This window comes from Chiloscyllium plagiosum, unplaced genomic scaffold (assembly GCF_037043375.1).
Source record: "Chiloscyllium plagiosum isolate Xiang-an unplaced genomic scaffold, Cpla_swu_hap1 HiC_scaffold_20, whole genome shotgun sequence".
In the NCBI taxonomy this organism is placed as follows: domain Eukaryota; kingdom Metazoa; phylum Chordata; class Chondrichthyes; order Orectolobiformes; family Hemiscylliidae; genus Chiloscyllium; species Chiloscyllium plagiosum.
This window is the reverse complement of record NW_028270158.1, coordinates 11,691,706-11,707,490: the sequence shown is the minus strand read 5'-3', so window position 1 is coordinate 11,707,490 and position 15,785 is coordinate 11,691,706. Positions and strand designations below refer to the sequence as shown.

General features: G+C 43.9%; 1 protein-coding gene and 1 long non-coding RNA gene across 9 annotated transcripts in view; one reads left to right on the top strand and one right to left on the bottom strand.

The window, feature by feature from the left end:
* Positions 1-15,785, top strand: part of ciita (class II, major histocompatibility complex, transactivator) — a 122,600-nt gene that overhangs the window by 90,095 nt on the left and 16,720 nt on the right. For all 8 annotated transcript variants that reach the window (XM_087997672.1, XM_087997671.1, XM_087997669.1 and 5 more), the window contains 5 exons: positions 3,791-3,859; positions 5,208-5,438; positions 8,052-8,126; positions 12,254-13,964; positions 14,383-14,562. In XM_087997672.1, the coding sequence (XP_087853798.1) occupies positions 3,791-3,859; positions 5,208-5,438; positions 8,052-8,126; positions 12,254-13,964; positions 14,383-14,562 (2,266 nt within the window). The remainder of the gene's footprint in view (positions 1-3,790; positions 3,860-5,207; positions 5,439-8,051; positions 8,127-12,253; positions 13,965-14,382; positions 14,563-15,785) is intronic.
* The window catches only part of LOC148146569 (uncharacterized), a 39,542-nt gene that overhangs the window by 21,176 nt on the left and 2,581 nt on the right, over positions 1-15,785 (bottom strand). The gene's annotated exons all lie outside the window — the stretch shown is intronic.

The window sequence follows — 15,785 nt, the reverse complement described above, 5'->3', positions numbered from 1 at the left end:
ATGCTGAGGAGGTCGTGGAAAGCACGTTTAGTGAACTGGTCACACCGCAGGTTAGAATTGCTGAGGGAGACAGTGAATGGGTGACCAAAAGACAGAAAAAGAGTAGGAAGGCAGTGCAGGTGTCCCCTGTGGCCATCTCCCTCCAAAATAGGTATACCGTTTTGGATACTGTTGGGGGAGATGGCTCACCTGGGGAGGGAAGCAGTTGCCAAGATCGTGGCACTGTGGTGGGCACTGCTGTTTAGAAGGGCAGGAAAAAGATTCGGAGGGCCATAGTCATAGGGGATTCTATTCTGAGGGGAGTAGATAGGTAGTTCTGTGGCCAAATTTCAGGGTACATGTTGCAGCTGTACAGGACATTGGTTAGACCACTGTTGGAATATTGCATGAACTCTGGTCTCCTTCCTATCGGAAAGACATTGTGAAACTTGAAAGGGTTCAGAAAAGATTTACAAGGATGTTGCCAGGGTTGGAGGATTTGAGCTCTCGGGAGAGGCTGAACAGGCTGGGGCTGTTTTCCATGGAGCATCGGAGGCTGAGGGGTGACCTTATAGAGGTTTACAAAATTATGAGGGGCATAGATAGGATAAATAGACAAAGTCTTTTCCCTGGGGTGGGGGAGTCCAGAACTGGAGGGCATAGGTTTAGGATGAGAGGGGAAAGATATAAAAGAGACCTAAGGTGCAACCTTTTCACATAGAGGGTGGTACATGTATGGAATGTGCTGCCAGAGGAAATGGTGGAGGCTGGTACAATTGCAGCATTTGAATGGGTATATGAATAGGAAGGGTTTGGAGGGATATGGGCCGGGTACTAGCTGGGTTGGGATATCTGGTTGGCATGGACGGGTTGGACCGAAGGATCTGTTTCCATGCTGTATATCTCTGACTCTATGACTCTTTGTCCTGAAGCCAATTCCCCATTGATGAATAGCCCCGCTCTTGCCCACTTTTGTTTTTAATCAACCTGTTCAGAAGTGCCATGATACATATTAAAAATCCACCACAGGGCTGTGGGTTTGGAGTCACAGATGATGTTGCAGTATTTCCCTTGTTGGAGGGTTTGAGCTATAGCGAAGGCGGAATACGCTGGGACTGTTTTCCCTGGAACGTCGGAGGCTGAGGATATTTATAAAATCATGAGGTACATGGATGGGGTAAATAGACAAGATCGTTTCCCTGGGGTGGGGGAGTCCAGAACTAGAGGGCATAGGTTTAGGGTGAGAAGGGAAAGATTTAAAAGGGACCTGAGGTGCAACGTTTTCACGCAGAGGGTGGTGCATGTATGGAATAAACTACCAGAGGAAGTGGTGGATGCTGGTACAATTACAGCATTTAAAAGGCATCTGGATGGGTATACGAATAGGAAGTGTTTAGAGAGATATGGGCCAAATGCTGGGAAATGTGATTAAATTAATTTAGGATATCAGGTCAGTATAGATGAGTTGGACCAAAGGGTCTGTTTCCGTGCTGTACATCTCTATGACTTGTGAAAATCAATGATAATTTCATGTTGCCTGACTAGCTTTCAATTCCAGATTTTTGTAAGGTAATCAAATATGTTAATTGAATCTAAATGCCATCATCTACAGTTGGATTTGAACTCAAGACTGCAGGACATTACTCCAGGCCTCTCATCTGGTGGTATATGGTAATGTTACTGCATTAGTCATCTAAAGGGAATGGCACAGGATAAGGGAGTGGGGCCAAATAAATCAAGACATCTGATTCTAGGGCAGAAAGAAAAGAACTAAGATTACGAGTGATGTTCCCAAGGAGCTTGCGTTGGAGGTTCTCTCAGAAACTGTACATGTGAGTTATCTGGAATATGAAATCTCAAGTGTTATTAAACTGCTGAAACATATATAGACCCTGTTCATTGCTATCTCTGTGTATCTAATTTTGTTATTACCCAATGTTGATGTGTTATCACTTATACAAGAGCAATTCTTGAAAGAAAAGGGAAGTTTTGTTATCACCTGTGGAGTGATACCCCTTTAACTGCACAACATACAGATGAATCATGTACCTGGATATTATCACATGACCACAGTATTAGGTTCTCTGTACTGTAGCACTCTAGGCAAAAGCTGTGTCTAGAAATTATTCTGTACAATAGACATTAGTTTAATTGTAAATAAACCCATCAGAGATCTTCAAGTAAATAGAATCAGGATAGCACATTTGTGTTAAGTTTAGATAACTCAAGAATATCATTCCATGGTTTACTGCTGAGATTTGCTGATGGGTGAGAGGTGGGATGGGGTACAAAGATGAAAGAAAATATAAGTAAAATAAATTTACTTTGTTAAATTTGAGTTTCAAGTGGAGCCAAAGAAGCTGTTGGCATGTAGATAGGCAAGTTGATAAAGGTGACTGTTGTATGCCCTGTGATGCCAACCATTACCAACTTGTGTTTGAGGTACGTTACTGCCATCAACCTCTTTACTTGACTGGATTGATGGGCCTCATTGGTTTACAGTGGTAGAAGAAAGCTACTAGTGAGTTGCAATGTGAATAGGCTGTTATTGTAAACAGGGTGTAACTTTTTGCACGATAGCATCAGGTACAAGTTACACTAGTGAAATAGATGTTGCTACAAAGACTGTGGGGAGACCTAGGATATCAGATCTGATCTCTTCGAGATGCCAAAGTGTTCTGCCTTTCCCTGCACAAGTCCTTAGACATCATCAGATTCAATGGAGCTTAATGCAGTCCCCAACGTTAACCTCCCAGAACCATTTACATTTACAACAACAATCATATATGTAGCTAAGATTCTGGAGATCAGAATCCAGGCTCCATATTTGAGGTATAAAAGGTGAACTTGGATAGATGTAGAAAGCAGAGTCTGTTTTGAGTATTACATTATTTCCTTTTCAACTCCTTCCTTGTCTGAGGGATGGTAAGCAATGAACAAAAATTTAGGATAATCACAAAGAGTTACAGGTAAGACTTACAAAAATTCTTATAGACAAGGTGATTATATGTTGAACTCTCTGGGACCATTATTGAAACAGAATCAAGAAATACTTTTAAAAGTAATTCATGCAGTTCATTAAGAAGGGGAATATGAAAAGTTAATGGGAGACTTCTGGAAATTGGGATGAGAGCAGATGGTCTGCTTTGTTATTGCAATATTCTAACATTCTCCAAATTACTGACTGTGTCCAGTATCATGTGCTGTTTTGTTTCCTTCAGTTCAAACTAGTGGTAGGTGCATGCTCATTAGATGTTATCAGGCTTGTATTATATCATCACTTTGTGTTGGTAATCTATTTGATCATCTAATTCAACTGGTTTGCAATGTGGAGTGATACCAACAGTGTGGGTTCAATTCCTGTAGTATCTGAGGTTACCACGAAAGAGTCCCTTCACATCCTCTCCTATTACTGAGGTGTGATAACCCCCAGGTTAAACCACTGCTTACTGAGAGAATGGGACTGTGGTGACTTTACTTTTACTCATCTAATGGAATGACTTATTGGTCTGGATAGCTTTTTGTGTTACTGACATTTACACGTTGCTGAGCCATCTTAGCACTTCCTACACTTACCACATCTTTGGCACATTGTGGCTCAGTGGAGATTTGCAATGATTTAATCTCACTTGGACATCAGACTGCTACATTGCTGCTAACGCCCTTGCACATCCTGGTGAGTGAGCGCTGTCTTCTGTAAGGTGTTTCTTTACTAAGGAAATATGTAGGCTGTTCACATTATACAAGATGACTGTTTATACAATGGAACACATACTTGAAAATTAACTTGTAAAATATTTTTGATTTCCAGTTCTAAATGAGAGCTTGGCAACTCTTGAGATTACAACACCACTATCGACATCGCCTCTGCATTCACCACGTGAGTAGTTTTCAGTTCTTATTGAAGAGGAGTCCAAAAGGCTAGTGGGGATCAGATAGGATGGTGGTGTTGAGGTTATCATCAAGTTAACCATGATGTTATTAAATGGCAGAACAAGCCATTTTTACAGTAATTTTTACAAGCTGAGTTATGTATTCCTGCTCATAATTAGTATGCTCATCTTTAACAACAGGAGAAAGCAGAAAACTTAGTGTGAACTAGCCTGAGTCCCACCATTTCAGCGCGCCTGTTTGTAGCTCATCTGGTGCAAGTTGTAGCTGTATTAAGTTTTTTGAGGCTTTAACTCGAACAGCCTTTGTATCCTTTTGTAAAAAGCAAGGAAAATGATAAATTTGACCTAGATGTTTGGCTGGTTGTGCCACAGACGAAATAGTGGGATTTGATCAATCAAAATATGACCATGTCTGAGAAAATTTAAAACCACAGAACAATGTGCAATTAAATTGGCCCTTAAACTACAGATATCCCAAAGCACTTTGCAGTCAATAATTTTCGATGTGTAGCCAATGTTATAATTTGGGCATATCTGCAAGTCACACGACACACTCAACAATGAGATAAATACCTAAACAATGCCTCAAGCCTCATTCTGGGGATATTTCAATTTCTACTGAAACATTTTATTATTAGGGCTACCAGCTCAGTTTATCTAATGCTCCCCGCGTAAATGCTGGTAGACGGTTGGAATTGACTTTGTAATGCAGCCACAAATAAAGCAGTAGGTTGGTGGGGGATGGCCTTGGACATCAGGAAATCCCAACCAGTTTCTTTGTTGAATAGTGGGTGGGATTTATTTTGAAATATATTTCAATTTGAGTTGGCAGAGAAGCTCCCAGGCTAATGTTTCATGCCAATGTTGGCACTTGTGACAATGCAGCTTACCAGCATTACTACACTGAAGCATCAGCTGAGCGAAGTCACTGGAGAGGTGTTAGATCATTCTGCACAAAACAAGTCCTATGGGTATAGCAGTGGACTTCTAAAAATCACCATCGTCACTATCATAAAACCTAAGAACTCATTACCTTCACAGCAGTTTGCCTGAGATTGGGAATTTAGCACGTCTGAAGTAGGAGCTAATTAACTATGATGCGGACAGAATGTGATACCACCCTTCATCCAGATATCATTTGCGGTGCAGAGATCAGGAACATATTGGCCTTTCATTGTGGTATTTCTTCAACCTTCTCTTGCTGCTATTCTCAAGTGGCTTGCTGATTAAAAATTACTGATGACATCAGCTCGTCAAATTAAGATTTCAAACTGAAGGTTTAACTGAGTGAAAAGTGGTCTCTGGTATCTTACCTCCATGTGTTCTGTCTTTCAGGGAGCTCAATACCGGAATCAACTCCCAAGAATATTCCAGTGGACCCATGGAGTGCTCTAGCTCTTACTGTGAACACAGACTCTCAGACTGCCAGTCCTGAAGTCAGTCCAACTGGTCCAGGCTTCTCCAGTCCTCAATCTGTCAATGTTCATAGCTCACCAGAGTCCGTGACCAATGCTCAGCCTGTGGATAGTCCAACCTCTCCAGTCTCTTTGGACAGTGAGAGACTAGGTATGTTACACTGAGATCTAATCAGTTACCAATCAAGTTGGCATTAGCTTGATTGATGCTGCGAGGGGTGAGAAGATTTAGCTAAAGATCAGTTATGCAGCAAAGTGGAAAGCCAGCCTGCAATCTCAAATGGAAGAAGGATACAATTCTGAGCCCTCTATTTAGTTGAGCTGCCAGGTTTAGCCACATATGATAACAGCAGGAAGACAAAGGGATTGGGTTGCAGGATGAATGAAGTTACTCTGGTTATTCATGGCATTCGAAATACTTTTGAAATAAGTAATCTGGATGGAGACCTGGGAGGAAATTGGGAATCATCAAGTATTATAGACTATTGGCAAATTGTCCAGTTTTCTCCTTTATTGCACAGCTGGCTATTCCATATCAAAATATTTGAGGCTGGATTGATTTTCATGCACACTGTATTGTCAAAGTTACATAAGAAAGGCCTTGCTCCGCTTTTCATTAAGACCATGGTGGATCATATTTTCAACCTCAACTCCAGATTCTTGCGTAACTTTCTATCAAAGTTATAAAGATGTCATATTTAATTCTCAGTTGCAACATAAATGAGACCATTTTCATGGAAAAAAACCATAAGACACTCGTTTTAATCTGGTTTGGTTCCACAAATTTTCAGATTGGTTCTGCTTTCATGCAATGGTTGCATTCTTGTGCAACCTGCATTATAGAAAAATCGTGCTTTAGAAACAATGCTTAAAGCATGAGCAATGTAATTGCTTTACAGTCAACACACATTTTAAAAGTTCGTGCTTTAGAAAGTGTCTCCAGTTCGTCAATCGAGTTACAGTGAATTCGCATTAAGGAAACGTGCGTTGTACCAGAATAAACAGTAATTCACTTCCTCAGTTCTCTCCCCAAGCCCAGCAGAGGCCTATTTCTGTCTGGGATGGAATTGTCCACAACACTGGGAAATTGAACCGAAGGATGCATTCAGGCAACTTGGCTCTTGGTCAAATTTTCCAGAGTTCAATGGATTCGGGGTCGGTTCCTGAGGATTGGAGGGTGGCTAATGTTATACCATTTTTTAAGAAAGGTGGGTGAGAGAAAGCAGGAAATTATAGACCAGTTAGTCTGACCTCAGTGGTGGGAAAGATGCTGGAGTCTATTATAAAGGATGAAATTACTGCACATCTGGATAGTAGTAACAGGATAGGACAGTGTCAGCATGGATTTATGAAGGGGAAATCATGCTTGACTAATCTTCTTGAATTTTTTGAGGATGTAACTCTGAAGTTGGACGAGGGAAATCCAGTAGATGTAGTGTACCTGGACTTTCAGAAAGCTTTTGATAAAGTCCCACACAGGAGGTTAGTGAGTAAAATTAGGGCGCATGGTTTTGGGGGCAAAGTACTAACTTGGATTGAAAATTGGTTGGCTAATAGGAAACAAAGGGTAGTGATAAACGGCTCCATTTTGGAATGGCAGGCAGTGACCAGTGGGGTACCACAGGGATCCGTGCTGGGACCGCAGCTTTTTACAATATATGTTAATGATATCGAAGATGGTTATAGCAATAACATTAGCAAATTTGCTGATGATACAAAGCTGGGTGGCAGGGTGAAATGTGATGAGGATGTTAGAAGATTACAGGGTGACCTGGACAAGTTAGGTGAGTGGGCAGATGCATGGCAGATGCAGTTTAATGTGGATAAATGTATGGTTATCCACTTTGGCAGCAAGAACAGGAAGGCAGACTACTATCTCAATGGAATCAATTTATGTAAAGGGGCAGTACAGAGAGATCTGGATGTTCTTGTACACCAGTCAATGAAGGCAAGCATGCAGGTACAGCAGGTAGTGAAGAAGGCTAATAGCATGCTGGCCTTCATAACAAGAGGAATTGAGTATAGAAGCAAAGAGGTGCTTCTGCAGCTGTACAGGGCCCTGGTGAGACCACACCTGGAGTACTGTGTGTGCAGTTCTGGTCTCCAAATTTGAGAAAAGACATTCTGGCTATTGAGGGAGTGCAGCGTAGATTCACGAGGTCAATTCCTGGAATGGCAGGATTACCTTACACTGAAAGAATGAAGCGACTGGGCTTGTATACCCTTGAGTTTCGAAGACTGAGAGGGGATCTGATTGAGACGTATAAGATTATGAAAGGATTGGACACTCTGGCAGTAGGAAACATATTTCCACTGATGGGTGAGTGCCGAACCAGAGGACACAGCTTAAAAATACGGGGTAGACCATTTAGGACAGAGCTCAGGAGAAACTTCTTCACCCAGAGAGTGGTGGCTGTGTGGAATGCTCTGCCCCAGAGGGCAGTGGAGGCCCACTCTCTGGATTCATTTAAGAAAGAGTTGGATAGAGCTCTCAAAGATAGTGGAATCAAGGGTTATGGAGATAAGGCAGGAACAGGATACTGTTTAGGAATGATCAGCCATGATTATATTGAATGGCGGTGTAGGCTCGAAGGGCTGAATGGCCTACTCCTGCACCTATTGTCTATTGTCAAATGAGGTTAGCAGTGTTTGTGGGAAGTTTAGAGATTGTGAGAACTTCACAGAAGCAAGAGGCTGCATGGAGAGAAAACATCAGTCAGAATATCTGACTTGGAAAGACACTAACTATCACTTTTCACACTAGATCTTGAAACAGAGTCATCTGGTGAAGAATCATCAGGACCATCAAGTCCAACAATCAAGTCGTACAGCAAAACAAGTAAATACTTAATTCCACATATCAACATCTGCTGAAACTCTGTATGCTGGTCAATATTGTGTTTATTACCTGATGGGTTAAATTAGCAAGTAAATTGCAAAATTAAAAACTGAAAATGCTTCTCAGTACCAATGCTATTGCGCATATTTTACTTTGTTATTCTTGATTTTGGGATGGGATGAACAGATTAATTTTAGTAATGTCAGAAATTGAAGTGCATGTTAGATTTAGCTGTAGTTATGCTGATTTCAGCTGTAACCTTGTCCATTGCTACACAGAGCAAGGAGAAAAGAGGAACTGAAATTGGCTGACCCAAGCCTGAGGTTAAGGTCAGAGATTTGAAAATCACACCACACAAGGTTATAGTCCAACAAATTTATTTGGAAGTACTAGCTTTCAGAACGCTGCTCCTTTATCAGGACAGCTACTGAAAGCTAGTGCTTCCAAATAAATTTGTTGGACTATAACCTGATGTTGTGTGATTTTCAACTCAGTACACCCCAGTCCAACACCGGCACCTTCACATCATGGCGATCAGAGAGGGTTTCGTGTTAAATTGAGAATTATGAACTGCACTGAAACCTTTGTTTTTGAGAAATTCTCTGGCTAAGTAGGCGGAACTTTTCCTTGGCAGATAGAATCACAGACTTTTAAGTACAGAAAGAGGCCATTCGACCCACTGTGTCTGTCCCAGCCTTAGCCTTTCTCCTACATTTGAGATACTCTTCCTGATTTCTATTATTATTACAATATGCATCATATGTGACCTTGGTCTTTTTTATTTTCACATCAATATCCCAGTCGTTCAGGGTATTCTAGCTTAAGATACCCCATAATTTACTTCTCGGGGGTATGTACCCAGCTTGCACCCTATTCATCTCTCTTTTGAAATCCCCCATTTTTTCACCCGTTGCTTTATCCACCAAAATGTGTTTCTAATCAATCTGCTCCGGTTCAACGTCTTAAACCCCCAAAATCTACCCTTTTCCAGTCTGGGATCTTGTTTGCTTCATCATTTCCTAGGGCCAGATCCAGCACAGCTTCCTCCCTGGTGGGACTGGAAAATGTACTGTTCCAGAAAGTTCTCCTGCACACCTTGCAGGAATTCCTTTCCTTCCATGCCCTAGACTCCACCTTTCTCCCAGTCTACCCTTTTGGGTAATTGAAAACAACTATTACAACACTAATTGTCCTGCAGTTTTCCATAATTCATAAATCCTTAAGATAGTGGAGCAGAATTAGGCCATTCGGCTCATCAGGTCTGCTCCGCCATTCGATTATGGCTGATATGCTCCTCACCCCCATTTTCCTGTCTTCTCCCCATAACCCCATTACCAATTAAAAGTCTGTCTAACTCCTCCTTACATTTACTCACTGTCCTAGCATCCATTGCACTTTGGGATAGCGAATTCCAGATTCACAACCCTTTGGAGAAATAGTTTCTCCTCAACTCTGTCTTAAGTTTGCTATGCCTTGTCCTAAGACTATGACCTCTCATCCTAGAATGCCCCACAATCTGCCAGTAGATGCTGTCTTCTGTCGTAGAGGTCTATAATAAATACACAACAAGGTCACCAGTCGCTTCCTGGTTCTCACCTCCAACCATATAGATTCTAATTTAGGATCTACACTTCATTCAAGGGCTGTGACACTATCTTTGACCGAGACTGCTATACCTCTTCTCTTTCTACTTACCCTGCCACATAACCTGGGATGTTAAGTAACTAGTCCTTATTCTGGCTTGAGCCAAGTTTCTGTCAAAACTATTATGTCATATCCCCCAAAGCAATTTCTGCTTCCAGTTCTCCAATTTTGTTCATTCTACTCCAATGCATTTACAATTAAATCCTCTCCTTATCTTTTCTTGCCATTGGGAGCCAAGTATTTATTTGTTCACATCAACACTCAAGCCTTTCCTCACTTTCCTTACCCCTTTCCCCATCTTCTCTCTTTTGACCTCACTGGTACAGGTAGACCATCCCTTTTCCAAAATCTTGAAACTTGAAGAGCTTATCGTGAAGTTTTTCTCTCATTAACAAGGTTGTTTGGCAAACAGTCAAAAATGTGTTGCTGGAAAAGCGCAGCAGGTCAGGCAGCATCAAAGGAACAGGAGAATCGACGTATCGGGCATAAGCCCTTCTAATGCCCGAAACGTCGATTCTCCTGTTCCTTTGATGCTGCCTGAGCTGCTGCACTTTTATAGCAACACATTTTTAAGCTCTGATCTCCAGCATCTGCAGTCCTCACTTTCTCCTAGTGCAAACAGTTAACCCAACTCCCCACCCACTCTGCCCACCTCACTCTGATGCAACATGGAGGCATTGGCAAGGCATCAATTCTGTCTCATGGCACGTGGTACTCACAGGTGCATCTGCTGTTTGGTAAGATTTTTTAAAATTTCACTGTTAAACTGTCACTTATTCCAAAATCTGAAAATTTTCAGATTCCAAAAACCAGTTGGCCCCAAAGGTTTAGGATAAAGGATTGTGTATCTGTACTTCCAAATCTCGACCCATTAATCGGTGCTGCCTCGTGCTCCCATGAGGAGGTTGAACAGTTCATCCACTTAACCAACACCTTCCACCCCGACCACAAATTTACCTGGACCGTCTCAGACTCCTCCCTCCCCTTCCTAGACCTCTCCATTTCTATCTCAGGCGACCGAATCAACACAGACATTTACTATAAACCGACCGACTCCCACAGCTACCTAGACTACACCTCCTCCCACCCTGCCCCTGTAAAAACGCCATCCCATATTCCTAATTCCTTCGTCTCCGCCGCATCTGCTCCCAGGAGGACCAGTTCCAATACCGAACAACCCAGATGGCCTCCTTCTTCAAAGACCGCAATTTCCCCCCAGACGTGATCGATGATGCTCTCCACCGCATCTCCTCCACTTCCCGCTCTTCTGTCCTTGAGCCCCGCCCCTCCAACCGCCACCAGGACAGAACCCCACTGGTCCTCACCTACCACCCCACCAACCTCCATATACATCAGATCATCCGTCGTCATTTCCGCCACCTCCAAACGGACCCCACCACCAGGGATATATTTCCCTCCCCTCCCCTATCAGCGTTCCAAAAGGACCACTCCCTCCGTGACTCCCTTGTCAGGTCCACACCCCCCACCAATCCCACATCCACTCCTGGCACCTTCCCCTGCAACCGCAAGAAATGCAAAACTTGCGCCCACACCTCCCCCCTTACTTCCCTCCAAGGCCCCAAGGGATCCTTCCATATCCACCACAAATTCACCTGCACCTCCACACACATCATTTACTGCACCCGCTGCACCCGATGTGGCCTCCTCTATATTGGGGAGTCAGGCCGCCTACTTGCGGAACGTTTCAGAGAACACCTCTGGGACACCCGGACCAACTAACCCAACCACCCCGTGGCTCAACACTTTAACTCCCCCTCCCACTCCACCAAGGACATGCAGGTCCTTGGACTCCTCCGTCACCAGACCATAGCAACACGACGGTTGGAGGAAGAGCGCCTCATCTTCCGCCTAGGAACCCTCCAACCACAAGGGATGAACTCAGATTTCTCCAGCTTCCTCATTTCCCCTCCCCCCACCTTGTCTCAGTCCCAACCCTCGAACTCAGCACCGCCTTCCTAACGTGCAATCATCTTCCTGACCTCTCCGCCCCCACCCCCTCTCCGGCCTATCACTCTCACCTTAACCTCCTTCCACCTATCGCATTTCCATCGCCCCTCCCCCAAGTCTCTCCTCCCTACCTTTTATCTTTGCCTGCTTGGCACACTGTCCTCATTCCTGAAGAATGGCTCATGCCCGAAACGTCAATTCTCCTACTCCTTGGATGCTGCCTGACCTGCTGCGCTTTTCCAGCAACACATTTTCAGCTCTGATCTTCAGCATCTGCAGTCCTCACTTTCTCCATTAATCAACCCACTCCCTGCCGTACTAGTTTAAATCCATCCCCACTAAACTATTTACTCTCAGCAGGAGACCTCCAAGTGGTTGTTCAAACCACAATAATTTATTTGGATATGCAGCAACAAAGACTCTTCTGGTTAGTGGTTATTACTGTAAAAAATGCATGAAATTACAACATCGTGGAGGTGATGGTGCTTATGTTGTTTACTCTTTTGTATCAACAGGAGGTGTAGAAGCTTGTACAGAAATGGTGAAAGAATATCTGAGAGACATGAGCCAACATTCTTATATTTGCCATGAACATGACGAAATGCTTCTTGAAGACATTTACGTGGATGTCACAATGATTGAGGTTCAAGCAGAAAATAAGTCTGCAAAAAATGCCTCAAAGTGTTTGGACAAGGAATGCAAAATCTATGATATAGCAGAGCGAGAAAGAGCTGCTGTAAACTTGAGCAATCTCCTTAATGTTTCAGGAAAACGACCAAGAGAAACCAAAATAGTTTCCTTACTGGGGAGAGCAGGGATCGGTAAAAGTGTACTTGTCCAAAAAATCTGCCATGACTGGGTGAATGGGTCCTTCAGGCAGTTTGAGTTTGTTTTCTGGTTTAAGTGCAGGATGCTCAATTTTGCAAAGCAATACACTTTAAAAGATCTACTTTTCCAGCCGTTCCTTCCGACCTTAAAGAACACGGACGAAGTCTTTCAGTATCTCTGCCACAACTCCCGCAAAGTCCTGCTCATTTTGGATGACTTTGAAGACTTGCACCACCACGATGGCCTGCTGCAGTCCTCGGTGTGTGGCTCAGCAGAGAGACCCCACACCGTCAAACAGCTGCTTGCAGGCCTGCTCCAGAGGAAGTTGCTGAAGGGTTGCACGATGCTTATTACAGCAAGGCCAAAAGAAACCTTCAACCAGTATCTCGGGAGAGTGGACAAAATAGTGGAAGTGCTGGGGTTTCACCCGCTTCATGTGCAGGAGTTCCTGCACAGGTACTTTGAAGACTCCTCTTTAGCTGCTGAAGCCATGGTTTGTCTTCAGGAGCAGCGGTACCTGCTCAGCATCTGCTCCACCCCTTTACTATGCAGATTCATCTGTTTTGTTCTCAAAACCAAGCGCCGGACTGGAGATGGCCGTTTGGTATTGCCATCCACTCTCACTCGTTTGTTCCTGAACATTTTTCACATCCTGTTGCAGGGTAAAACTCAACACATCATGGCTTTGCACAGGCAGAACATCCTGGAGTTGAGCAAACATGCGTTTGCGGGGGTCCAGTGCCATTACAGTGTGTGTGAGGCCTCCAGAGCAGTAGAAATGTCCAATTTTGCTTTGAAGCACGGCCTTCTAAGACCCTTCCTGATGAATAGCGAAGGAAAGGGGCAGGAGTGCGGCAAGACTTTCTCTCATTCTTGTCTGCAGAACTTCCTGGCGGGACTTTACTTGTTGTTTTCCGAAGATGTCAAGTGCAAAGGGTTGATGAAGCTAATCTCCTTGGAGCACAGAAAGCGGAAATCTCAGGAGGACTGGCTCGACGTTGCTCGCAGGTTCCTGGTAGGACTGGCTTTTCAGGAAGGAAATGAGTTCCTTCACGGCTTCTCCCATCATCCGAAGGCCAACGTCAAAGGCAAGAAGCAAAAGAGCCTGCAGAAATATTTGGCTGAACTCGACGTCTCTGCACTCAGCACCAGTAAGTTGGTGGAGCTCTGTCACTGTGTTTATGAAACGCAGAGCGCTGAGCTGACTGCACGGGTAGCTGCTAAACTCGACCAGAGGTTGTCCTTCAGAGGCACGAGGCTGACTGCAACTGACATCTTCGTACTGCTCTACATGATGCAGAGCTCACCAAATAACTTTGCTGTCGACCTGAGGGAAACAAACATCGACTTGCCTGGAATCCAGCAGTTTGTCGAGTTGAGGAATGTCACCTCATTCAGGTTTGTCCACAGGTCTCCCATATTGGTACACTGAATATAGTGCCCTGCCTACACCTCCTACTTAGCTTTACTTTACTGTTAATGTGGAGATCTAATTCTAGTGGAAATCTCATTCTGCTAAACCTCCTTGACCTGATTCCTATCCTTTTTGAAAAGTACTGTTTTTAATCCCCAATTGTACAACCCTTATGGGTAAAGAAAGTTAAAAATCACACAACACCAGGTAACCTGATGAAGGAGCAGTGCTCTGAAAGCTAGTACTTCCATTTAAACCTGTTGGACTGTAACCTGGTGATATGTGATTTTTAACTTTGACCACCCCAGTCCAACACTGGCACCACCACATCATGGTTAGAGACGGTTGAGAGGAGATTTGATGGAGCTCTTCATTCTTTCATTTGTCGTTCTTCCTGAACAGAGTGTCGGTATGCGATGTGATAAAACTTTGGGAACATTTGGAGCAAAATGGGTTCCGTGAGCTGCTTCGTCAGTCACTTCTTAAATTTTCTGTGAATCCTTTCGAGATTAAGAGTTTGAAAGATATCGATGACCTTGATTTACTGGTACAAATTCATAAAGATAGAAGATTCCTTTCAAGGTAAGTAAATGCACCTCTTACTTCTAATTGACAGTCGATGAAAGTTTCTGCCTTCTCTTCCCACACCCCTCAATGTAATTTGCTTTGGAACGTATATTTTTTGTACTTTACATACAATTTAGGAGCAGGAGTAGGCTATACAACCAATTCAACCTGCTCCACTGGTCAATAAGATCATGGCTGATCTGACTATGTCCTCAACGGCACTTTCCCACATACTCCCAATAATCTTTGACTCTCTTGGGGCGGCACGGTGGCTCAGTGGTTAGCACTGCTGCCTCACAGCACCGTGATAATAAAGCTACTTCATTCATCCATCCTGGCACTACCTTTAGTAGTCAAGAGTGTGGTGCTGGAAAAGCACAGCAGACTAGGTAGCATCCAAGGGGCAGGAGAATCAACGTTTCTGGCATAAGCCCTTCATCAGTCATTCCTGATGAAGGGCTCATGCCTGAAACATCAATTTTCCTACTCCTCGGATGCTGCCTGACCTGCTGTGCTTTTCAGCACCACTCTTGACTCCGATCCCCAGTATCTGCAGTCCTCACTTTCTACTACCTGCAGTAACCAACTTCTACCTTTAGATGGAGCCCTTCAGTGCCATCCAGGAAAAGGGAGATGCTTCAAGGGGGAAGGGAATGACTTAAGGCAATGTTTCACAAGCTTGTTCCCACCATAACCCCAATGTGAAGATCAAAAGCTACCATAACACCACAGACAGTGATTTTGGGGAGAGTTGGGGTGGGCAGCTGAGAAGTGAAGGGCTATTAGAATCAGGGTGGACGGGTTTTTAGGTTACAGTGTGGAAACAGGCCCTTCGGCCCAACAGGTCCACGCCAACCCTCCGAAGAGTAACCCACCCAGACCCATTTCCCTCTGACTAATGCACCTAACACTATGGACAATTTAGCATGGCCAATTCACCCTAACCTGCACATCTTTGGACTGTGGGAGGAAATCCACGCAGACACGGGGAGAATGTGCAAACTCCACACAGTCACCCAAGGCTGGAATCGAACCTGGGACCCTGTCATAGAATCATAGAATCGTAGAATTCCCACAGTGTGGAAGCAGGCCATTTGGCTCATTAAGTCCACACTGATCCTCTGAGTAGTATCCTACCTAGACCCAACCGCCTATTCTACCCCTGTAACCCTGCCTTTCCTATAGCCTACCACCCAACCTGCACATTTTTGGACTGTGGGAGGAAACCGGAGCAACTG